Source organism: Salvia hispanica, chromosome 1 (genome assembly GCF_023119035.1).
Source record: "Salvia hispanica cultivar TCC Black 2014 chromosome 1, UniMelb_Shisp_WGS_1.0, whole genome shotgun sequence".
Taxonomy (NCBI): Eukaryota; Viridiplantae; Streptophyta; class Magnoliopsida; order Lamiales; family Lamiaceae; genus Salvia; species Salvia hispanica.
In genome coordinates, this window is record NC_062965.1 from 33,478,002 (window position 1) to 33,503,336 (window position 25,335).

General features: G+C 37.6%; 4 protein-coding genes across 7 annotated transcripts; 1 reads left to right on the forward strand and 3 right to left on the reverse strand.

Annotated features, from left to right (window-relative positions):
• Nucleotides 1-231: 231 nt before the first annotated feature.
• LOC125216022 (GDSL esterase/lipase At5g55050-like) lies at nt 232-1,767 on the forward strand. Its single transcript, XM_048117627.1, has 5 exons — nt 232-475; nt 578-720; nt 818-1,036; nt 1,124-1,385; nt 1,494-1,767. The coding sequence occupies exons 1-5, from the start codon at nt 232-234 to the stop codon at nt 1,715-1,717; spliced, it is 1,092 nt and encodes a 363-aa protein (XP_047973584.1). The 3' UTR covers nt 1,718-1,767.
• Nucleotides 1,768-1,914: 147 nt separating this feature from the next.
• LOC125215994 (probable glycosyltransferase At3g07620) lies at nt 1,915-3,172 on the reverse strand. The gene has a single exon (XM_048117590.1). The coding sequence runs from the start codon at nt 3,098-3,100 to the stop codon at nt 2,063-2,065; it is 1,038 nt and encodes a 345-aa protein (XP_047973547.1). The 5' UTR covers nt 3,101-3,172; the 3' UTR covers nt 1,915-2,062.
• Nucleotides 3,173-13,979: 10,807 nt separating this feature from the next.
• Nucleotides 13,980-15,435, reverse strand: LOC125215945 (acetylserotonin O-methyltransferase-like). The gene is made up of 2 exons (XM_048117535.1): nt 14,662-15,435; nt 13,980-14,436 (listed from the first exon to the last, which is right to left on the reverse strand). Exons 1-2 carry the CDS (start codon nt 15,397-15,399, stop codon nt 14,140-14,142), a joined length of 1,035 nt encoding a protein of 344 aa, XP_047973492.1. The 5' UTR covers nt 15,400-15,435; the 3' UTR covers nt 13,980-14,139.
• Nucleotides 15,436-18,753: 3,318 nt separating this feature from the next.
• LOC125201605 lies at nt 18,754-24,769 on the reverse strand. 4 transcript variants are annotated; one of them, XM_048099779.1, is made up of 3 exons: nt 23,960-24,769; nt 19,239-19,392; nt 18,754-19,157 (listed from the first exon to the last, which is right to left on the reverse strand). In XM_048099779.1, exons 1-3 carry the CDS (start codon nt 24,205-24,207, stop codon nt 18,870-18,872), a joined length of 690 nt encoding a protein of 229 aa, XP_047955736.1. In that variant the 5' UTR covers nt 24,208-24,769; the 3' UTR covers nt 18,754-18,869. The 4 variants fall into 4 exon arrangements, 1 of the variants encoding a protein (XP_047955736.1); XR_007172943.1 differs by lacking the exons at nt 18,754-19,157; nt 19,239-19,392 and adding exons at nt 21,609-21,856; nt 22,375-22,438; XR_007172944.1 differs by lacking the exons at nt 18,754-19,157; nt 19,239-19,392 and adding an exon at nt 20,288-20,989.
• Nucleotides 24,770-25,335: the final 566 nt, after the last annotated feature.

Genomic DNA, 25,335 nt, shown 5'->3' on the forward strand with positions numbered 1-25,335 from the left:
TAACTCTATTCAGCCACTCATGCAATGTCACAATCAACTGAAATTTCAAAATCTAGATATCTTAATAGGTCCCTCCGCCCAAACAAATCATTCTTTGGTATTAGAGAAAAGTTTAACTCCTTAGGCCTCACCAAACATTTAGCCCTATAAATAGTGCCAAGATAGTCAGCATGCACAGAAATAAGTTTGATCACAGATAAAGTCAAGATTATGATTCAACCTCGTCCTGTTATGGCCACAATAAGCATGCCCCTGTGTTTGTCCCTGCTGATCATCTGTGCCAATTTCATGCCTCATTTGGCTGATGCCACCAAAAAACTTGTTTTCATTCTTGGTGATTCAACAGTTGATGTTGGAACTAATAATTATATTTCAAGCAAGTTACGAGCAAATTTCCCCCACAACGGCGTTGATTTCCCCAAGTGCCAAGCAACTGGGAGGTTCAGCAATGGCTTCAACAGTGCTGATGAACTCGGTTAGTTTAAACGTAGATAACTACATATCCTAAGTTTTTGTACAGAATAAATGCATGCACATCTGCTAACATGTCGTGTTATGTTAATATTGCCTGCCTCAGCAAAACTTTTCCAGTTGAAGATGAGCCCACCTCCATTTCTGTATCTTCTTACGCTTGGATCTGGATTGCAGAAGGAACTCTGCAAAGGCGTAAACTTTGCCTCTGGGGGTGCTGGACTCCTAGACATAACAAATATTAACAATGTAAGGAATTTACTTGCTTGATTGTGAGGATTCAGTTTTAATGTTGCAATCTCTGATATTTTCTGTTCATGCCCCCATTGCATTGGAACATCAACAGACAGTGCCCTTATCGGAACAGATCAATCAGTTCACTACAGTGCGCAATAATTTCACTGCCATGAAAGGCGAAAATGCGACTGAAGTAATTCTCAATAAGTCTTTGTTCTTCATCAGTGTCGGGAGCAATGACATTTTTGGTTATTTAAACAGAAGTGATACGACACCTCCAGGCACCTTCATCACCATGATGCTATCAGCATATTCTCAACACATCACTGTAAGTTTCTTGGTATACTAGCCTCCAAACATACAAACAAATCACCAATCCTTTCACTTTAAACTGATTGCATTGGGGTGGTGCCAGACGTTGTACCAACTTGGAGCAAGAAAATTCGGAATCATAAGCGTTCCACCAATAGGTTGCTGTCCATTTTCAAGACTAATCCAATTGAACTTCACCAGCACCAACGGCTGCTTCCCTCCAATGAACGATATTGCTCAGGCATTCCACTTAGCCCTCGACGGCCTTTTACTCAACATCAGCTCACAGCTTCCTGGAATGAAATACTCTCTTGGGAACTCATTCAATATGACTCTTGATGTCATCAACGCGCCAAAAAATTTCTGTGAGAATTCATCATATTCTCGCCATGTTTAAATTAAAAAAACAAGCATAAAAGTAAGAAAGAACAGAGGATAGATAAGTCTAACATCTTCTATTGCTCCTACTGTAGCACTATTCGGAACAGTGGATAAAGCATGCTGCGGGCATGGAACTTTGAATGCTGAAGGGCCTTGCAACAAATCAGCATCGCTTTGTCCAGACCGCGGAAGGTATCTGTTCTGGGACATGTTCCACCCAACTCAGGAAGCCTCGTACCTCGCTGCTCAAGAACTCTATAACGGCTCAACTTATGTGTCACCGATCAGCTTTAGTCAGCTGGAACAGGACAACTAGCTATATATATACATATCTAGTATATGTTTATAATAAGTAGCATTTCCAAAATGTCGTGATTTTGTGTTAATGTTCATTAGCATATATGATTGAATCGAAATCTGTTTTGATTACACAATTTCCTGTAACTTTGAATAATATCAATGTACAAGCTCTGAGCACAGAAAAGAGCAAATCTTTTATGAATAATTGGACTATTGAATAAAGTTCTGTAATCTTCTGATAGCTGGAAGTATATCTTCACGGGTAAAAACAAGAGATGGGAAAGGGGATAATCAAGGATTATTATTGATACTTACAATACAACTAGTGTGTGAATACCTATACGATCTTGGATGAATCAAATCATCTCCGCGCATACCTAATCGCATGGCGTCTCAGCCACAGCTGATACATCAACATGTTGAAAGCATCCATCACCTGCGCCTCCTCGTTCCACACCAAATGCTTGCTCGCAGCCACAACCATTTCTCTCATCTCCGCAATCTTCTCCTCGCTTACCTCCGATAAAATCTGCTTCAGCCGCTTAGCGCCGCTGTGCGGCACTGCCACCACTAGAGCGAGATCAGACCATTTCAAAACATCCATCAACGGCAAGTCCTGAATCGGACGGTCCACGATCAGCACCGGCACGCAGCCGGACGCCATCGCCTCCACTATCCCGGCCACCTCCCCGTGATACAGAAATAAACAGAATTTACTCTCTCTGAAGCTCCGAGAGGACTCCAATTGCTTATTTCTGTCCTCGATCACAAAATCGGAATCCAATTTCAACTCGTTGACCAAATTCAGCTCCGTCTCCCCGTCCCATCGCAAGTAGCCTAAAATCGAAGCCTCGGTGGAATTGTCCGCGGCGTGGAAGAGGTCGAGCGGCGATCGGACGGAAGGAGGCAGCGTGATGTCCTTGTGCGGGATGAAGTAGCCGGAGACGACGGGGAAAATGGAAATTTGGATGGAATTCTTCTTGAGCTCGAGAATGTTGCGGTCGGAAGAGTAGTCAATTCCGGCGGGGGAGAGGAAGAAATGATCGGCGCCTAGGGTTCGGTTCCAGTAGGGAAAGTCGGTGCGGAGCTCTCTGACGACACGCGCCATAGAGCGCGTGGAGATGTCGGGGGAGAAGGGGACGAAGAAGAGGTGCGCGTGTTCGGGGTCGTGGGTGAGGAAGGGGCTGCGGAGGAGGGAATTGTAGAAGAGAGAGGCGGGGGCGTCGGGGAATTCGAAAGGGGTGTAAGGGGTGCAGATGAAAACTTTGAAAGTTGTTAGCATGTTTTGGTAGTTCTGGAGAAGTGTCGTTGGGGAGAGGTATGGGGACGGTGCGGCGGTGGAAGGTGGAAGGAGGAGGACGGCGAGGAAGAGGGAGAGTATTGCTGCCGCCGCTGCCATGGTAGGTATTGTTTGGTTAATCAAAGCCAGGTGATACTTTTCCAGTTTTCTGTGTGTTGATATTTGTGTTGTGTGCGAAACTGTCAAACATGGAATTAAGTTGGTCGCCTTTTTTTTTACTTTTATTACTATCATTAAATCATCATTACTATGATTATAATTTCAAATAACAGAGCAATGAATACTATGAAGACTACATAAATCCATTGCGAGCTTTTATGTTATATGATGATGAACATCATTTTGGGAGTCATGAGTAATATCACCAATTTTTTGTTTGAATTTTTGATCGGACAGCTTGAAGTCAAAATTTTAGTATTAAAGCAAAAGATAAGAATTAGGTAGAGTGTGAGATTGACGATCTGATTACTTGTAAATAGTAGCGGATCCTGAAACTTTTAATTATAGTAATCAAAATATTTATATAATACTGACATAAAAGGGTGGTGATCCATTGCTAAAGTAATTCAAAATTGAGACCAATCTCTGTTATTAGATAGGGAGATTTAATGGTTGAACTAATGTCAAAGTGATTATAATATAAATTTAAATAATAATTAAATAAATTTAAAGAGTATTACTGTAAATTCATAAATATAGTACTTCTTTAATCTCATTCAAGATGACCATCTTTCCTTTTTTGTTTATCCCAATAAAGATGACCATTTTTCAATTTTGGAAATAACTATCTCCTATCTCTCGTCATTAAAATATTCAACTATCTTTTTCGCCTCTACTTTATTCCACCTAACAATAATTCCTAAAATCTCGTGTCATTGGTCATCTTGAGTGGGAAGTAGAGAGTAGTTAATACTAACTGCTTTCTCTCTCTTCAAAATCATCTCAAAACTTTGAATTTATGTAACTTTTTCGATTTAAATTATTTTTTCTCAAAAAATATATCAAATTAATGATAATTTTATAAGAATTCTAACGAGATATCAATTGCATATGTTCCGACGACATTCGAATGGTGAAATTTGATCATTTTTATTTCTGTTTTCGTATATGTTGATAAGCATATTTTTACCAATAAATGCATCAAACAATCTCAATATAATGCAGGCACAATATCAATAAAACTGTGTTGATATTTTTTGATACTTGTGTTGAGATTTTCATGTCATTGTGTTGATATTTGTAATGCATTATGCTGATATAATAAAAACCATGAAAATTATAATATGTTAACTAAATGACGATATTATCCCTTTGTTAATATTTTATCTACTATTTATTGAAATTCGTAAGGTTTAATCTCATTTATACATTTTAAAATTTAAAGACGTAGATCTGGTCTTAATATTGGTTTATTATATTATAAAAGACCCATAACATAAAGATGTAGGTATATAAATTTCTATTCAAATAGGAGTAATTGATTGTTAAACGACATCTTCAAATATTCAATTTTCTGTATACGATCGGAAAGGTAATAGTGATAATTTATTATGGACTGGAGTGAAATTTTTTGGCCCAAATGGAATAATAACCTATGAACTACGGATGAAATAACTAGGGCTGGCAAAACATACCGAAATACCGAAATACCATACTTACCATACCGAAAAAATACCGAAAATACCGAATTTTCGGTATACCGCACTTTTCGGTACGGTATGATACCTTACCCGTAGATTAAGGTACGGTAAAGGTATGGATTTTGCATATACCGCGGTATACCGCATCATACCGCAATTACGGTATGTACTGCAAAATTACGGTATATACCATAATTTTGCGGTATATACCGTTAATAAATATATTTTTTTTAATATATATATTATTTATAAAATTATAATATTTATATTTTTAATACTAAAGAAAGATTAGAGGCATAATTCGTAAAGCAGTAGCAGCCATCATTAATTCATTATTCTGTCCTAATTCTAAATCTCAATTCTTCAATATTTTATATATCAAACAGGTATGATTTGCGGTATACCGCGGTATACCGCAACACGGTACGGCATACCGAAATATCGGTAAGGTAAAGGTTTTCAAATTTTGACATACCGAATTTTTCGGTATACCGCAATAGGTATAGGTATGACATTTAGTCATACTGCAATTTGCGGTATGGTATGCAGTATGACATTCTCGGTGCGGTATACCGTACCGTGCCAACCCTAGAAATAACTCCCATGCATCGGCTCATTAACGATGATATAAATTGTATCCGTAATAATGATCTCTAAAGAAAATACACTATGTTCCACATTAAAATAAACATAGAAATGACCATTTCATTTTGATCCCATCTCAACATGAGTGATCGTCAAATTATATATGATCATTCACACCAACCAATAAAGAAACGCATATAAGTTGAAAATGCATTATTAAAAAAACAAGAGGAAAGGCCAAAAGTGATTCAAAATATATGGCCGTTTTATCAATTTAGTCCTAAACATTATCTTTTTTATATTTGGTCCCTCGTAATTGAATTCTAACCCGAATCGATCCCCAATTAACAGATCCGTTAAAAAATAGACGGTCAATGTGATTTAGTTAAATTTTGACCAAATTAACTATTTTAATTAGTATTTTAAACAGTTCTTCATTCTCCTTTCTTCATTCTTCTCCTTTCTTCATTTTCCTCTCTTCCGGCGACAGCTGCAGTTCGTGAACAAGTTATGGAGCGTTCTTTGTACACCAGACGGTCCGGCGAGAGTAGACGGTCCGGCGAGCGTCCTCCTCCACGCGGCTAACGCCGTTGGCTAGCGCAGCGTTGGCCTTGAGCGTGACGAAGCATTTGGGGAGGTCGGGCTCCTCGTGGAAGCGGAGGCGGAGGATGGCTCTACGGGAGCTCAGCTCGGCGGCGGATCCGTCGTAGAAGGTGTTGTGCTGGTGATGGGTTGCTGCGTGGAATGGGGAGAGTGATGCGAGGAGCTTCTGGTGGGCGGATTTGTTGGGCAATCGGAGCTCCACTTCGACTTCCATTAGTAATCGAGAAATGGAAGCCGTGATTGGGGATTTTGTTGGATGGTTTAGAGGCCGATGCGGTAGGGTTTGGAGGTGGGGTCGACGGCGGTGCGATCGAAGTGGTGGAGGAGGGAGGAGGCAGCGGCGGTGGTGGTGGTGGCAGAGAATGAGGCGGCGGCGGCGCGTTGTTTTTGGGCTTCTTCGAGTTCTTCTTTGTCTTCCACTTTCACTTCGATTTTTGTAGGTTTTCACCAAAGCATCTCTCTCTTTGCTTTTTGAAGTAGAATCCCTACTCATATTTAGTCAAATTTGCAATCACCATCTATTTTTTAACGGATCTGTTAATTGGGGACTGATTCGGGTCAGAATTATTTTGTGAGAGACCAAATAATCAAAAAGATGTAGTACTATTTAAGACCAAATTGATAAAACGGACATATGTTTGGGACCACTTTTGGCATTTACTCAAAAAACAATAAAGAAATGAAAGATATGTAGAATTTCATGGATAGGCCTCGATGACAGCAATAATAGAGGAAATATGTTTGACAGTATAGCTCCTGAAACCAGCTCCTTTTATCACAAAATCTCATTCTTCTATAGTCCTCTGTTTCCCTTTATCAGTGTGGGCCATCATCACCATGTCCAGCGCCACTACGGATCCACACAGTGCCAAGCCCCCGCGCCAGCGGGGGCTTGACCGGCACCAGACCTCGAATCCCCCTTATACCGCCATGCTCCGACCGTCTCCGCCCCGGAGCGAGCCGTCGAGCCCTGACTCCGTCTCCTGCTGTACTCCAATCGTCCGTCTCAATTTAATTTCTGAAACAGTGAAACTGAAAATTGGGGAAGAAGAAGAAAAGTGGGCTGGATTTGTTTTGGTCTCTTTAATTCATTATTGGACTGCTCTTTTATTTTGGGCCTTTTAACTTTATAAACTATGTACCTAACAAACAATGTCATCCCTAAGCCCTTACACAATTAGCCCAAACCCAAATCTACTTAGAATTCACGCCTGGAATTGGAGGATGGAGTTCTTCAGCTTGCCTTTCGCGGTTTAGGTAAGAATTGATGTAAATAGGTGATATATCAATTTAATTTAATGTTTTAATTTAAATATATATACTGCTTATCTGTAAATTCTAGCCCAGAAATTGTTCGATGAAATGCTCGAAGGGAATTTCGTAAGTGAGTTAAAATTAAAGTTATTGATCTGAATAAAGAGAACATTTGTTTCGAAATAATTTTCTATGTGCCAATTCATTTCGTTAAATAAATCACTCAGTTTATTATATAATTGTTTTTAATTAATTGTTTCTATTTATTGCTTAATTAATTGGGCCAAATATTTTGGTTTCTACGGCGAGAGATAAAGCTTTCCCCTTGGTGCACCGTTTGATTGAGTTGATACTAACCCTCTGTCGAGCGAGTATTTTCTTCCATTAAAATTATTAAGACATACTTGCGCAATAGAATGGGAGACATATGATGAGAGTAATTTCTTCCATGAAAATTATTAAGACATATTTGTGCAATAGAATGAGAGACGAATGGATGAATGATATCTTAGTTGTATACATTGAGAGGAGAATTTTCAAAAAATTTGTAAATGAGACCATTCTTCGCCGATTTCAGGACATGGCGACTCGCCAGAAATAGTTATCATCTGGAGTATATTTTAATATTTATGTATATTTTAAATTTCAGGCCCAGCTTGCTCAATTTTCTGGATTCGTCACGGAGCGCCAGCCTAACATAGATGTACTTGTCCTCTTCTCCCTCGACGATCACCGCCTCTGCGATTATCACCTTCCCCTTCTGCTCTGGCACCGCCTCTCGGCATCTCCTCAGTATCTGCACACACTCCTCATCGCTCCAATCGTGCAACACCCACTACAAGTACACCATCCACATATATTATCATATATTAAGTCAGTAACTGATATGTTTTGTGATGTCACTGATAATATAAATAAATCAGTGAACAAATATGTTTTGTGATGTCAACTGATATAAACGATTTATGAGAATAGGAAATGATAGGAATTTGATCAGTTGCTAACTATTTGCTAATTGTTAATTGTTGACATAGTTAATAGTACTTAATAGTTGGCATACTAACAAGACCCGAAAATGATGTATGTACCATGATAAAAGCAGCATTTGCCTTGGGGACTTGTTTGAACATGTCTTCACCAACATGCTCCACGCCTTGTCCCGGCGGTGCAGCCGAGACAACGTGGGGGAGGTCGAAGTTAAATATCTTGATGTATACAACCAATGTCTCGGTCAATCGGTCATCTCTCATCTTATTCTGTTGCTCTGACAATACCTTTTTTTAATATTTTTATTGTTTTTTCTCTTTACCTCTCTCTTACTTTACTCATTTTACATTAAAACTCGTGTCAAACCCAAAGTGCATATTCTTTGGGGACGAAGGGAGTATGTAGATTGTATTCTCTATCAGCTTATGATTTGATTTATTTTTTATATTGAAGATCTTCATATTTCTTTGCAATATCATGTTACTAGGGGTAATTAAACGGTTCCCCGGTTCTTGGTTAGTCGGAACCGGCCGGTTAATTGAGGAACCGGAAATCGGAAAACCGGTTCCGGTTCCAACTTTTTATATAAAACTGGCTCTGGTTCTAACCGGAACCAACCGGTTCCTAACCGAGAACCGAATTACAATTCAATTTTATTTTTTTTATAATTTAATATACTAATAAATCTAACTTAAATAAATATTTAATTGTAATAAAATAATTTGAAACATTGAGTGATTTTAAGATTTAAACAGTGTTAAATTTTCGAGCTCTGTTTTCTGAAGTATTTAAAATTTTTAAACCGTGATGCTTTGAATCTACAATTATTTCCCCAATCCATTTTTCATGAACTAACTACTATAGTACTATGAGTATAACATCATAAGTTTGATTTTAATTTCCAGAATAACTATATAAATACAATATCCATTTCATATGATAGAAATTTAACTTTGTAACAAATTGATGAGGCTCGTTTCATGCATGTGTTATGTTATAAAACTATACTCAATTCTGTAATCTAACGTCCAATTGTGAGCCAGGTGTGTGTGAAAGTCCGCCATATTCAAAAAAATGAGTGGATCAGTTGGGCGGATGAACGGATCGAGGAGAAGGAGTCAATTTGTTGCGCAAACGGTTCAAGTCAGACTACATAACATGCGGCAGGAGCATCCGATTAGGAGATGGAGCGTCACACAAGAAAGATCCCCAAAGGCGAAGGGTAAGAAATTTGCAGTATGAGTTGATAAGTAGATTTTAGTTCCGTTTAGCAAGTGGATCAGTTTAGTTAGTGCAGTCTCCTAGTTTATTAAATCAAGTAGTTTAACTTAACCTACTGGAAAGCGTAGCCGCAACCATTTCCATTTTGTCCGCGACAAATGTAAAACACATCGTCTCTGTGGGATCGATCCACACAGATCGATCCTTACTTCCCTATACTAGTTAGTAGTATTGTGGGTTAAGGTTTTGAAACGCTCTGAGTCCCTCCGTTCATATCACTCAAGTCGGATTCAGTCAAGTTGGCCAGTTGAGTTTCCACTGGATCCACTCACCGGCATTTGCAGGTAGAAGGCATACATTTGGCCAAAATGGATCAGTTGACAATCTAACTTGAGCAGTCCACAACGACATGAAACTATTCAGGACAAGAACAAAAGATAAGAACAATGACAACAAGAGCGAGCTTTCACAAATTTATGTAAAAATTCATTTAATATACGATTTTAATCTGTATGTAAATGATTTATTAATAATTCCGTATTAAATTAAAAAGTCACAACAAGATCAATTAGTATTGGAACTTTCATTGAATATTTATCAGCAAAAAAAGGAAATGGAATTCAATTTTAAAACTCCTTTTAAAAAAATGCTAAATTTTAAAACTCCTTTTTATTAAAAGAATTACCAAACATAAACTAGTCCGGCCTACTACACTTGGCATCATTCTTATCCATATATGAATTTTATTGTATTGTTGGTTTGTATTTTATTTATTTAATTATTTGAATTTTTAGGTAATACTCCCTCCGTCCCGCTTAAGATGACACGTTTTCCTTTTTACTTTGTCCCAAATAAGATGACACATTTCCTTTTAGGATCCAAAAACACAATCAAGAGCTATTCTCCTATCGACTTCCTTGAATTATGGTCTCTAGAGTTATTAAGCCGGTCACTTAACTAGATTAAACTACATCCCGAGGTGAGAAATCTGTAGAATAGTTGTTAAGATCAAAGTCCCCTTTAAATCTCTAACATCTATCTCCCAAAGATCGTTAAGACCAATGACCTCATTTGAGACCTCAACTCTCCCGAATTCTATTGAATTAAAGTGTGAATTATCCCTTTTCCAAGTTAATTATTTCGTCTCCCGAGTACTCTAATCAACTCAAACATGTATTCAAGAGGTAGCTAATCAATTGAATATATAAGACACAAAGATAAATCAAATAGCTGCAAGAGCTAACTGTCACACCCCAACCCTTATGACTTATGCATTTACTAAAAATAACTTCAAAGTTTGAACTAAATAATCCATATGTCAAGTAAATGAAGCACACATATTATATAAGTTTAAAAACCAACATTTATCAAGTACATATTGCAAAATTTTCTAAACTGTAGTGGGACCCTCTAACCACTCTATATATTATACATTTATCTATATGCAAAAATGATGAGGAGGAGAAGGATGACAAAAATGTGCCAGCCGCCGAACCCGATAACATGTGCAGTTCCTACGACCCATGTCAATCAAAAACTTCACTGATAGTATCTTATTCCTGAAAAATATTAGTGGTTTATATAAGCCACAACTCAGTGTATATAAACCTTAACTGTAATTCCACATACAAATATCAAAAACAATCATTCACCAACATATATCACCGGAAGTAATAAATATCATAAACAATTTAATATTCATATGCATATGCTTCTCCGTTCTTTTTATTATTCTGTGACACATCAAGCCTGGTATCTGCCTGAGATTTCCATTGTATACGACCGCAGGTCCCTTTTAATTATTTGACCTTTTCACAAAGGCCCATCTTTGCATATTTTCTTTGACCCGTAGGTCCATTATCATTGTATATGACCCATAGGTCTTTTGCCATTGTATATCAGATCCAGAGCAAGACAGTCACATATCCTCTTTAATCTCATGACTTGAATAATTCCAATACCATACATCAAACATATCCATTGCACCAATTACATATCCATATTTCATCAATAACTTCAATATTATAGATAAACATATTCATTGCACAAATCACATATCCACATCATATTACACCATCAATATCAAATACTCCTCCGTCCCATAAAAGTTGAGACAAAACTTTTGGGCACGGAGATTAAGAATTTATATTAAATAAATAGGAGAGAAGAAAAAAGTAGGAAAGATAAGAGAGAGTAAAGTAAATGATGGAATAAAGTAAGAGTGATTAGATGTTTTGTCTTTTGTTAAAAAAGGAAATGACTCAACTTTGTTGGGACGGACTAAAAAGGAATACGACTCAACTTTTATGGGACAGAGGGAGTAACATATAACCTTTCCAGATTCATATCATATAATTCAAATATTCACTCCAATTTAATACATAGCAATTAATCACATAAAAAATATATAAAATGCGACTAATACACACCTTATTTTAATAGGATAATTTTGCCTAACGATTCTGATCTCCTATCTACAGTCGCAGATCTTTCTATCAGCTCTTCTTTTCTTCTTTGCATATTTCCTCTTCTCTCGTTTCTGATTTTTTTTCCTACTCCTTTCTTTTCCTCTATCCTCCACTATATTTTAATATTTGTGATATAAATAGATTATTTATACGGATGAAACTAAAGTCTACATAATTTTATTAGTTCACACGAAGCCTATGACATGTCTCACTTTGATTACACGTGCCTTTCATGCAAAAATAGCATTTTTATTCTTTTATCATTTTATAAAATTATTATGCTAAGTTAAAATTTTGGAAACATTAATAGACTAAAAAATGTACCCAATATATTGGCATATATGTATATTATGTTTAAAATACCATGCACGTATACTGATACGAAATATTATATTAGTATGCATTGACAATAAAATATGCTAATATACAAAATAATGCAGGTGTCGGATTAGGAATGTCACACCAACAAAAAAAATTAATTGAATATCTTCATCAAAAAATTTCACAAATGATGTTCTACTCATAAACAAGTAAGAACTACAATGGCATGAAAAAAAAACTCAGGTTGAATCTTCAATCTTCAGTCTTCTTTTGCCTTGATCTGCAGAGCACCGCTCCAAAGGAAGATGGAGGAATATATGTGTGGAATATGTGATAGAAGAATGTGTAGAGATGGAGAAGGAATAGATGCTTTGAGATAAAGATTATGAATTGGATGAAGAGGTATTTATAGGTTGAAAAAGGTTTATTTTCCATAATTTTCGTGGCCTTCAAGAAATGGGAGGAATTTAGGCAACAATTTATTTTATTACTTTAATTTCCGTCAGCTTTAATTGCACTGCGCAATGTTCGTAGAATGATCATAACTTTCTCTACAGAACTTCGATTGAGACGTTCAAGGTATCCATGCGAAGCTCTTTCAAAGACGAAGAGAATGGTGTGAACTAATAACTGATTGGACTTCAACAGCATTGGAAAAATCAGCTTGAACTGAGGCTGCTGCACCTTGGCCCTTTTGCACTTTTTTCTTGCTTTTTATATCATTTATCAACGTATGCAATTTAAGAATATAATTTGTATGATTGACATTTTAAACGAGTCAAATTTCATTTGACACATGTAAAATCCGTGTTTGTCAAGTGTTAATAGTATTACTAATAATTTGTGAATTATTACTCTCGAGTGTATTGCCATTTGTTATAATTTTTTGTCTATAATCTATTTTTAGTATTGGTTACTAATACTTGAAATATTTCATCCAAAAATCTAGAAAATATATTTTTATGTTATTTTAACATAAAAGTCTTGCCTAACATTATGGCATTTACTATATCCTAGTACCAATTTAAATAATATGAAAATAATGGGATTGATTTCATTGACTTAGAGGAAGCGAAATATATGAAACAAATTGTGGTATATCATAGGGAAGGAGGAATAATTTTCTTTGAAATATTGGTCTATAGGCACGAGTTAAAAAAAACGGAGACCTAATAGAAATGGATGCAAACAAATAGGCAATACAATCTTATGCATTAAATGCACAAAATGATAGCCATGTTGAAGTTGGTGAAAGTTTTTTTAGCTGTACCTTACCGTTATAATATTAAAGTCTGCCTTTAAATTTTAATATTGTATTTATAATTATTAAGCGAAAATAATATACAATGACATTCATGTAAATATAAAATGTTTTTATCTTTGCTCACCTTAAATTTTTTAAAATATATAGTATGTAATTAATAGTTGCATTAGTACATCAATACACTTTATATAGTACTAAAATTTAAATTCTATTAATGTATTGACATGTAATTCATAAAACAAACATAAGTATATATATTAATTTAGAATAACATAATATTAATAGCAATAATATTAATAGCAATATGTATGTATTTTTTTTTTCCAAATTCACCGATTAATATTGATAGCAATATGTATGTATGTGATTTTGAAAATTGTTTAATTTTATATTTTTTATACTCATTCCGTCCATAGAAATAGATTAATAATTTTTTTATTTTATACATTTATAATTTTAGATTTCGTACTATCATATTTTTCTATCATTTCATAAAATTATTTCGCAGTATAAAATAAGTGTGAAGAAAATAAAATTGGTCGTGCAATCTCACGAGTGTGATACTTGTATAATATAAATTGTATCCGTAATAATATCTCCAATAAAATACACTTATACACTATGTTTCACAGCAATAAAATAAACATTGAAATTTCCATTTCATTATGATCTCATTTCAACACGAGTGATCGTCATATTATATATGATCATTCACACCAACTAATAAAGAAACGCATATAAGTTCAAAATACATTATTAGAGTAAACAGTAAAGAAATGAATGATATGCAGAATTTCATGGATGGGCCTCGATGACAGCAATAATAGAGGAAATATGTTTGACAGTATAGCTCCTGAAACCAGCTCCTTTTATCACAAAATCCCATTCTTCTATAGTCCTCTCTTTCCCTTTATCGGTGTGGGCCATCATCACCATGTCCAGTGCCAGCCTAACATCGCTGTACTTGTCCTCTTCTCCCTCGACGATCACCGCCTCTGCAATCATCACCTTCCCCTTCTCCTCCGGCACCGCCTCTCGGCATTTCCTCAGTATCTGAATACATTCCTCATCGCTCCAATCGTGCAACACCCACTGCAAGTACACCATCACATATATCAATATACTGTATTAAGTCAGAAATTGATATGTTCTGTGATGTCACTGATATAAATGATATGTTCGTGATGTCAACTTACATAAATGATTTATTAAAATAGGAAATGATAGGGATTTGCTAATCGCTAACTGTTGACATAGTTAACAGTTAGCGATTAAGATAGTTAGCATCCTAAAAGAACTTGAAAATAATATTTGTACCATGATAAAAGCAGCATCTGCCTTGGGGATTTGTTTAAACATGTCCCCACCAACATGCTCCACACCTTGTACCGGTGGTGCGGCCAAGACAACGTGGGGGAGATCGAAGTTAATCCCGCGGATCCACGGACACGCCTCCACGATACGACGGAGCGCAGTTCCATCCCCGCCGCCAACATCCACCAAGCTGCCAATCCCTTCAAACACCTCGCCGTATCGCTGCACAATCTCGGAAACAGCGATTCCAGCGTGGCAGGCCATGGCATCGTTGATGAGCTTGCTGTGGGCCGGGTTTTGGGCCGCGTACTCCCACACATCCCCTCCGTGGGCCGCCTCAAAGGCCGAGCCTCCGTGGACGGAGGCGCGCGAGCTCAGCTTGTGCCACGGAGCCAGCATCACGGGGCTGCTCTCCAGCAACACAAACGAAGTGAGGCTATTCGCTTCGTTTTTCAAAAGCAAGCGGGAGAGAGGAGTGTGGGCGTATTGGTTTGTGGACTCCTGCAGCTTGAAGAAACCGCGGTGGATCAAGTACCTCATGATGCGGTGGAGCGCGGAGGGAGAGCAGGCCACGGCGGAGGAGAGGTCGACCAGCGACATGGCGCCGCCGTGGCTCTCCAAGACGTCGGCTATTTGGAGCTCGATTGCGCATTTGACGACCGCCATTGGAGTGAAGCCGAATACGTACTGCCATATATCCACCTGCGCCTTCTCTACTTCTTTGATTGATTTAACATCCATTTTTATTATTTGAATTTAGAGGAGAAGGAGGTGTGTTTTGGTGATGCTTAATCATACATGCATAGGCATTATATAATGCCAACATTAAGTCATTAACAACAATCAGCCAATAAAATAATACCATCGTGAGGCATACTTAATGTTTTCTTGTGTCGTTAATCACAGTATTTCGTCCTTACCTAGGCCACCATGCAACTACTCTATGTAAAATAAGTTGCTGTTCAAATAAAATGAATAGTATTTGGTATCGTGGATGTTTTATGAGCTAGTAAACTTGGTTAAAACTATAATAGTTAATTTCCAATGCCATTTAATTGTAAACACGACAAATATTGACAGTGATTTTTTAATTTTTAATATTTTTAATACTGAGACATGAATCTCAATTAGAGATTAAGTACTATAGTAAGACTCCTATATACTATTCAAAATGATTGAGTAGATGATAATTTATTTATTTTGGTGACCGAGTATTTACTTTATACTGTACAAGTAGGATATCAAATTGATGCGGTAGGTGATCTCATTCCATGTACTTCCACTCTCAATTCTTTGCAGCAAAAGGCGATTCCGTCACCTTGGCGGCGGTCTCCACACTTCAGCCTGACATCATGTGAGAGGGTTCAATCAGAATAGGCAGTAGCCCGTTAAGAGGGAGGTCTTAATCCACTGACTGCCAGAAGCCCATCTCCCAAGACCTCACACTTATGCCTGATAGATAGAAGCAACTGCACGAAAGTATTTGAACCCAGACTCATTGCAGCAAGATTTGTCCCTTCATCATAAAGTGGGACAACACAATGAGTGATTAGCATTTATTTGCTATTCATAATAAATCGTACTAAACGAATTTCAATTGTAGTTTTTTTTTAATCCAAACGCATTCTTTATAGTACTAGTATGTAATAAAAATACAAAACAGAACGTATATGCATCGCAATAATAGCATACAATATGCACTAAACATTTGGCTGAGTAGACATTAATGAGAACGACACCATGATTGTCAACTTTCTCTCTCCGAATAAAGCAGCTTGAAATCCTCTAAATTTTGTATAGTTATTTCGAAGATGGACACATAAATGATAGATATGCTGATGCATAATCACTTCCCACTTCCAATTTAATTTTTAAATACTACTGCTAATCAAGATCATAGCCCACCTCTATAGCCAGCTTGTTTCTTATTTACGAGTCCAAACCGGAATTAAAGAAATGCTAACCATTAATAATCTTTTTTTGACCATATTATATTGAATAGCCCATTTTCAATCAGGCTGTAAGTTAGTTTGTATTTTTATTTTTCAATTTAATAATAGTATAACTTTTCTAAGGGGGGCTCTCTTTAAGCCTTGGGCCTTTAATTATACAATCATATCTCGTCTTTTTTATTTTCAATTTAATAATAGTAGTATATAACTTTTCTAAAAGGGCTCTCTTTAAGCTTTGGGCCTTTAAACAATCATCTCTCACTTTTTTTATTTTTCAATTTAATAGTAGTAGTAGTAATAGTATAACTATTCCAAGAGGGCTCTCTTTAAGCCTTGGGCCTTTTAAACAATCGTATCTCACCTTTTTTTATTTGTCAATTTAATAATACTAGTAGTTTAAAATTCTAAGAGGGCTGTCTTTAAGCCTTGGGCCTTATTAACAATAATATTTCACATTTTAGGTCGAATAGACTTTCTCTTTTCGTTCCAATTAAATTGAGTTATATATTTTTATTAACAATCATATCTCACCTTTTAGGTCGAATAGAATTTCTTTTTTCGTTCCAATTAAATTGAGTTATATACTTTTTTTGACATGTCCTAATTTTCTTTTTATTAATAAAAAATAAAACATATAATCACTTGTATTTTATTCTCTCTTATCTCTTTTACTTTTTTCCGCCCTTTTATTTTATTTTAGAGTGAACTATAAGAATGGTCCCTGGACTATGGGTTTATCTCGCCCATAGTCCCTGGACTTTAAAAATATCACCAGGCATCCCTGGACTAAGGGTTTATTTCAAAAACGGTCATTGGGCACTGTTTTCAGACAAAAATGCCCTTTTTAGGGCAATTTGGACATTTCAAATTTTTTACTGTGTATGAAGTCAGAACATCATTTATTTTTTGCAGGTGGTGTCATGATGGTTTTATCTCTCTCTCTCTCTTCTCTACTCTTCTTCTTCCTCTCATATCCTCTGCAAATGTTTGCAGTAAAAAGAAATGTGGTTGAACTTGATTTCTTTGATTTGCTGGGTTTCCGTGAATTTGTGATAACTACATCATTGCAGTACGTGATTATTGGAGTCTAGTTAATTTGAAGTGTGTGATGTTGTAGTGAATTTTTGGTTTGAAAATTTATTTGATGCACTTTGAAAATAATGTTGTCGGAAGTAGAATTATGAAAATGGGCATATAAATTTTCATTCGACGGGTCCGACGTGTGGTAGTACACGAAATCTAGAGAATAAAACTAATTGTAATACTACATTGGGTACGACTAAGGAGATCTACGTGTGGTAGGATCATGTTGGAAATCCTACTCAAATGACCGTGTTGTTGGACATCTACTCGAATGAATCTTCTTCGACATCTTCCACCCATTGTTCCCATTCCATTGTCCATTCGAATGGCTGTTGATTGTTCGACGTCGCTGTCATAGATGAGCTTGAGACAACCGTGACATTGGCGGCAGTTTCTAAGACGTGTCCTGAGAAACAAAACTCAGTTTTGGATGGTGTCGGCTTCGTATTGTTTGCATTTTGGGGTCGCTTTAATCTTGCAAAGATACTTCTCAACTTTTCCTCAGACAATTTTCCACCAACGACTTGTGCTGGATTTGTGGTAGTCTCCATTGTGTTGTATTGAGGTGATGTATTTGATTGGGGTTTTTAAACTGGTTGATTGTGTATAATTAAATGAGTTAGTTGGAAGTTGGAAGATAGATCAATCCAATGTGTTTTAACCCCTGATCTGATACATAAAGATAGGTAAATAATTTCAGATGTAGTATGTGAAAATAATATCAAATTTGGTACTAATAATTAATATCAAATGTCATGCGACACTAATATCAAATGTAAACCTTAACCCTTGTGTACTAATAGTAATATCGCTCGTAGTTGAAGGCAAAAAGAACGACACAAAATAATATCATACTAAAAGTCACCTTAGATGTGAGAGGTAGTGGATACCACAAAATAATAGCAGATCAAGTAGAATTTTTTATACATATATAAGGTACTCTTGCCTTGTATGTAATCATACATAAATGCATACTAAATTCATCATCAGTCTGCATATCCCTTTACTAGTCTAGTCCATGGGCAAAAACAAACAAAAAGGAGTAGAAACCCAAGTAGTAAAGGGTAGACACACAGACTGTATGTGATTTACTAATTACAACCAAAAACAATAAAGTTTAGTGATTTGCAATGACATTCACAAAAAACACAGTTTCATATTGGAGGCCAATTTAATTCAATCAGCCGTCTTCCGACGACCACGTCTCTGAGCTTTCCGAACATGGTTTGATGACGAAGCAGCACGGCCCGGCCCAGCCGCTGTCTCCATAGGTGGGCGACGCGGTCGTTCCCTCTGCGCGTTAGGCTCTTGACTCCCATGACCGCTTGCTTGGCTGCGTTGGCTGTTCGGTACTGAAGGGTCATTCTGACAAGTCCTCCTATTGTGTCCAATTTGACCACACCTACCACATGAGAGCACTGCAGTTCGCTGCAACGATTCAACTCCATTCTCGTGAAGACGTACCTACCATCATATCAAACTTGCATTCTTAGTGAATGACGAACACCACATATGATACATATAATCTGAACAAAGATGTGTTACCTGAGGCTGTTCTCTCCTCAGTTTCCTTGGGCGGCCACGTTGCCTTTTGGTGTTGGGAGGGTCCAGCTCAAAACTAACCTCCGAAGACCTTGACCAGTTTTCCATACCATTGACAGGGTACAACACATGCTCATATAGTGCCGCCATACTAGCCCTGGAGTAAAATGGTGATACATAATCAGTCAGAGGGTGTTTACACCTGAGTATAGATGCCGCAGCGTGCACGCAAGGGAGGCCACTGATTTGCCAAAGCCTACATGTGCATGTCCTATTGAGCATGTTCACCACAAACTGACCAGCAGGCCCAGAGACTTGGTACTCATTTTCCCCATTCCAGAAGGCCCTCCATGAAGTAGAGTTGGATGCCGCCTTATCAAGGATCTCTTTTATGACTGGTGGTATGGGGTAATTATAGTGCTTCACCCACGTGTCAACACCCCATTTCCTCTATTTTATATGTGTATATATGAAAGTACATGCAAATCCGGATGATGCTGACTGATTGAAAATGTTTCAATTTTGAAATGTCAAAACCATGCCCAATACTAAGGGACTAAATCTGATATTTATTTAAAACCCGAAATGATATTAGTTTTTGAAGTACCGAGTATCATATTTGATATTATTTTGCACATGAGTATAGTACAGTTGTACCGCATCTGATATATAATTTGTACTGATGTGGACCAACTATGATATTATTTTACTCATGCGCATACCACTTTTGATATTATTTTATGAACCACATTTGTATGCCAATTTTGATATTTGTTTGTGTTGATTTAGCCGTATAATTACCACTGTAATATAGTACTCCTTACTGGATACCCTCGTATGTAGTCATTACCCATCGAAGAATACCCATTTTCGACCATGATCACAAATCACAACAACTAAAACTAAACTAAAATTAAAACTACAACTAAAACTAAAGTCTAAAACTTGTAACTTTGGAAAAAATCATACTTAGAACACATGAATCATACTTAGAACACATAAATCATACATAGAACAAATAATTCAAACAAAACAAGTTACATCGATTTAAACACTTCAAATTTTTTTTCCAACATCACGCACACTTCAAATTACAGTTCTTCCTCATAAAATATTTCTTCACCAAAATTTTCCCCCCCACACTGCAATATATTTGTCAAAACCTACTTCATGAAACTCACCAAAATGGCTACAAACGAAACTAACAACGATAACACCAAAATACAATCTTTCGCTTTACTTCCACCTTCACCCCGTTTTCGATATATTTCAGAATCATCTTCGTCTTCTCCTCCGACTTCGTCTTCACGCCCATTGTTCCCAACCAAGTAATTGCAGCCTTCAAAATACACAGGCTTGGGATGACACCACCGAAAATAATCACAGCCTCCAACCTTGCCCTTTTTCTCGCAAACGAAATACAACATTCCATTTGATTGCTTTCTTGTGTCGACAACGATTTTGCGAATCGCTCTTTGCCGGCACATACAATTTTCGTACTCAAACCGGTGCCACCTACAACCATTCACTCCTACCCCATCAGCCGAATTTTTAACGGAATGCGAAGACATGAAGACAAGCATGATGTTGTGGAGAGAAGCAGGAACAAGAAGAAGAAGAATCGCGATTTTACGGAGAGAATGGTTGACACAAGAGGAAGAAGAAGAAGGAAGCAAGTGAGATAGGAGAGAGAATTAGGTCATATTTAGAGGAGAGGCAAGAGAGAGAGAGAGATAAAACCATCATGACACCACCTGCAAAAAAATAAATGATGTTCTGACTTCATACACAGTAAAAAATTTGAAATGTCCAAATTGCCCAAGCCCTAAAAAGGGCATTTTCGTCTGAAAACAGTGCCCAATGACCGTTTTTGAAATAAACCCTTAGTCCAGGGATGCCTGGTGATATTTTTAAAGTCCAGGGACTATGGGCGAGATAAACCCATAGTCCAGGGACCATTCTTGTAGTTCACTCTTTATTTTATTACCCCTCCTCCTATAAAAATATGCAATGGATATAACACGAAAATTAAGACAAAATTGGTAAGTAAGAGATAGGTAGAGAATAGTATGGTGAAGTAAGAGAGAGGAGGAGAATGGTAGTTAGAGCATCCACAGCGGTGTCCTTACGGACGGACGCCGTCCGTGCGCGGCACGCAACTGTCCGCCGCTGCGCAGCTGTCCGTCAGTGCCGACGGCACGGCGCTGCTCGATAAGGGCACGTCCGTGCCACTGAGCAGGCTGACATGGCGGCACGTGTGTCACGGCCGCACTTTGCTAAGGATAGCGAAAGCGGGTAAACCGCGACTAATGAGAGAGATTAAAGAAACGGGGAAAGAAAAGGGGAAAGAACTTGAGAATATGCTCAAAGGCCAAGTCAATTCATATCATAGAATAGAAGCCAAATGTATCATTTCATGGTCTCGAAACTAGAATAAATATTACATCAATAAATCAGAGTTCGATGGTGAGATTCTAAGATGTCTCACTTCACAAAAGAGCAGCGGAATAAGTCCATACTAGACAACGACTTCGTGTATGAAGACACGAATCGTGAAAAGATCCATTGGATTATTTAGTAGCATCGACTCCGATCATTTCTCCATCCTCTTGACGTTCAACCTGCACGTTTATAAATACATGCAGGGCTGAGTATAGGAGTACTCAGTGGACACATGCCGAAAACAAAACATACAATATAGTTGTCATCCATCCACAGTATCACACGGGGTTTTTCTTAAAAGGCCCGAACATACTAAATTCTTTGTGATCTTAAAAGTTCGTCTGATCAGACTAAGTTCTTTCAAAATTTCTACCATATTTGTGAATCGTGTACCGTGAAGGTGGCCACCTTCAGCGGACACATCGCCGGCCAACCGCTGATGGCTCACGGCTCTCGTGCACAATATTCCGAACAGGATTTGCGGTCCTATTGGGAACCAAATTCGTTAAACTAGGTTTGGTATCGCCAAAACCCCGCAGGCTACAACCCCAACAGATAGGCCTCAAAACAAACATTTTATGGCATGACAACACTTTAAAATAATCACTGCTTCATTTTGAGAAAATGATTTTTCATAACTTCAAAAGTATTTGCTTTATATTCACACTATAGTGCTGGATATTTAAAGAAAGCCCACCTGATATGCTTATGTCTCAACTCAAAACTCGCTTTGGCCTCACTCGCCCTTGAGCAATTTATCACTTGAAAATAAATAGCGTATCACGCTAATTAATACTTGAATTATTTCTCTTTAGAAAGAATGCATGCATCCTATTGGATAGCACCTATATCTCAGTCTCGGCTTATAGGATTTTTCTTAATCCTACCTCGGCTTCACTACTCTGCAGAGTTTATTTATTTACTTTATTAACTTTGGAGAAATTCTATTTTCTCTAAACGAATACTCGGCCCTTAATTACAAGAATAAGAATTCTTGGAAAGTCTCTTCTAAAATTCTTTTCTTCGGATTTTTCTTAAGGCCGCCCATGGCGTCGCGGGGCGACGCCGGCCGGCTTTCGCGCCTCCCTCTTTACTACTTTTTTTTCCCGGAATCTAAATAAATTATTCGGAATTTATTCATCGAATTTTCGGGCTTCAACTCAAAATTTTCCATCTTCGAAAACTTAGTAAATTATTCGGAAATTAATTAATTGAGCTCTATCTCAATTCTTAAATAATTCCAACTTCTCATAATTTAAATCTTGGCCCAAAGCCCACTGCACTCACTTAATTAAATGTGACTAGTACCAATAACTAAGTAGCAATACTCCATATAATTCATGTAGGCCCAAGCTTTAATTAAATGTGGCATTCTTCTACTCCAATTAAGTTGGACTTAGCCCAACAAACAATTTCCAACCCAACTTCCTTTATTAACACATCAGCCCATTGTTTTAATTTCTCCAAGCATTGAGGCCCAATAAAGAAAAGGAAGTACCCACTTATATTACTCCCTTCTCCATCGTGAATTTCCCCAAATTCCCTTTCCAAAAGAAATCCCTAATTAGAACTGAGGAGCTGCGCATCTCTCCCTCTCTCTCACGCCTCCTCCGGCGAAATCGCCGTCGACGTCTCGTCCTCCACCGGCTATCACCGCCGGTGTCTCTCCTCTCTCCCCTATCTGAAAAAAAAAACGAAGAATCCTTATTGAGGCAACAGTATCTTCGTCGAGCTCTCTTTCTCTCTCACTCGGCAAGCTCACAGCACCGCTGCCGCCGACGTCACTCGCCGTCCGCCGCTCCTCTGCGTCGCCGGCTCTCCGTCGCTGCTGCCAGCGCTCTGCATCGGTTCTCGCCGTCGAGCCCTCCAAGAGGCAGCGACTCCAGCCCTCTCTCGACCTTCCCTCGACGGCGCCGACACCAGCCGCCGCCTTACTCTGCTGCCCCGGCAGTGTCTCCGTTCAGCCGGGCCTCCCGGAGCTCGTCCGCCCAACTAAAGCTAAGTCCTCCTTCCCCCTTCCCCTTTCAAAGCATGGTCCTTTAAAGCTTTATGTTCTTGGCAGATTGTTATTGCTGATTTATCAACTGATGAGGGGAGTCTAATTGCATTTGAGAGGGATTTGTGATTTGAGAAGAGTGTAGCTACTGGAATAAGTCTTATTGTTATGAGTTACATTCCTAAGTTTCATTCTGTGATCTTCTATGATTCTAAGTTTTCGTTCTGGGCTATCTATTGTCCTAGCTCTACATGATGCAAAGGTTATTGGGTGTTGAGGTTGTTACCTCACTTTTATGAATCCTCTCGGATGGGGACCGATGTCCTGCCTCAGAATCTCCTTCTTGCTCCTCCTCCCTTCCTTGCTGTATTTCTTGACTTTATGTGAGTTTGGGGTGTCGATTTTGTGGGGAGGAGAAGGGAGATGAGGTTGCTTATATAGTGCTCTATTCTTGGCTATTTGTGCTTGAGACTTGGAGGTAAAGGCTCCTATTTTGGGGCTGCCAGCTCCACTACTTTTGAGCTTGATGTTCATGCTATCCTTACTATTTTGGTGTATGCATGGTTGTCTTTCTTGGCTGTTTCCTCAGCCTTGATCGATGGAAAAACAAGAATCTTGCTCATGTCTATATTGGGCTTGTGTAGAGGCTCATTCTACTATGCTCTCTTGTCTTGGTTCCTCTTTGATGCTAGTTGAGAATGTGACAAAAAATAGGCTGACTTCATGCTCTAAATGGCGGCCTCCTAGCTGCACTATTTTCGTCTACTACTCCACTTTCCTATTCGAGCTTGTGCCTCCCTTCCTTGTTATTTGTGAGTCATCTTCTAACCCCTATTCTTGTGTTAATTTGCAGGTACATGGCTGGAGCTTTGGAGTCTTGTGGTTGCTCCCTAATCGAGAAATAGAGTGAGGGAGAAAGAAAGAAGATGCTCCTCTAGAGATCCCTTGTCTCCATCACCAAAATAGCTAGCTTCCAAACTTGTTGACTAGTGTAGTAGGATAAGTGGTGTAGAATAGATGTATGTGTTGTCACTCTCACATATGTAAACATGTACTACTTGTATTTAAATTCCTCCAAGTACTTATCTAATAAAAGTATGGCATTTACTTTTATCCTTGAAATGTAAATTTCCTTGCACTTTATTTCTTCCAACGAAAGTACTTAAATTACTCCAAAGTCGAAATACAACAAGGAATGTACAATTACACATCTTCTAACGAAATTAATTAAGCTAATAAATCTGATTTATCCTAAAGGAAAGGAACGAAATTCCGGCGTCACAACGTGATTGGCCAACGGCTTAGCCATTGGCAATTTCGTTTTTATTTTATTTAAAAAAAAATTTGAATTTATTTTAAAAAATCGTTTTTAAATAAAAAAAAATATTTTCCCACTTCCCAATAAATTATATCCTTTTTCTACACACTTTTAATTTATTTTTCAATTTTTTTTTCCAAAATTCACATTTTCATCTATAAATACCCCCACTTCAAAACAAAAAAAATTCACCACACTACACAATTCTCTTCTATTTAAACTATGGTAATAACTCAAACTCATATATTTTTATCACTAACTCTCAAATTAGTGTTCAAATTTATAATATTTCCGAAATTTTTGTGTTTAGGCATTAGTGTGCAAGTTAGTATTATTCTTGATCT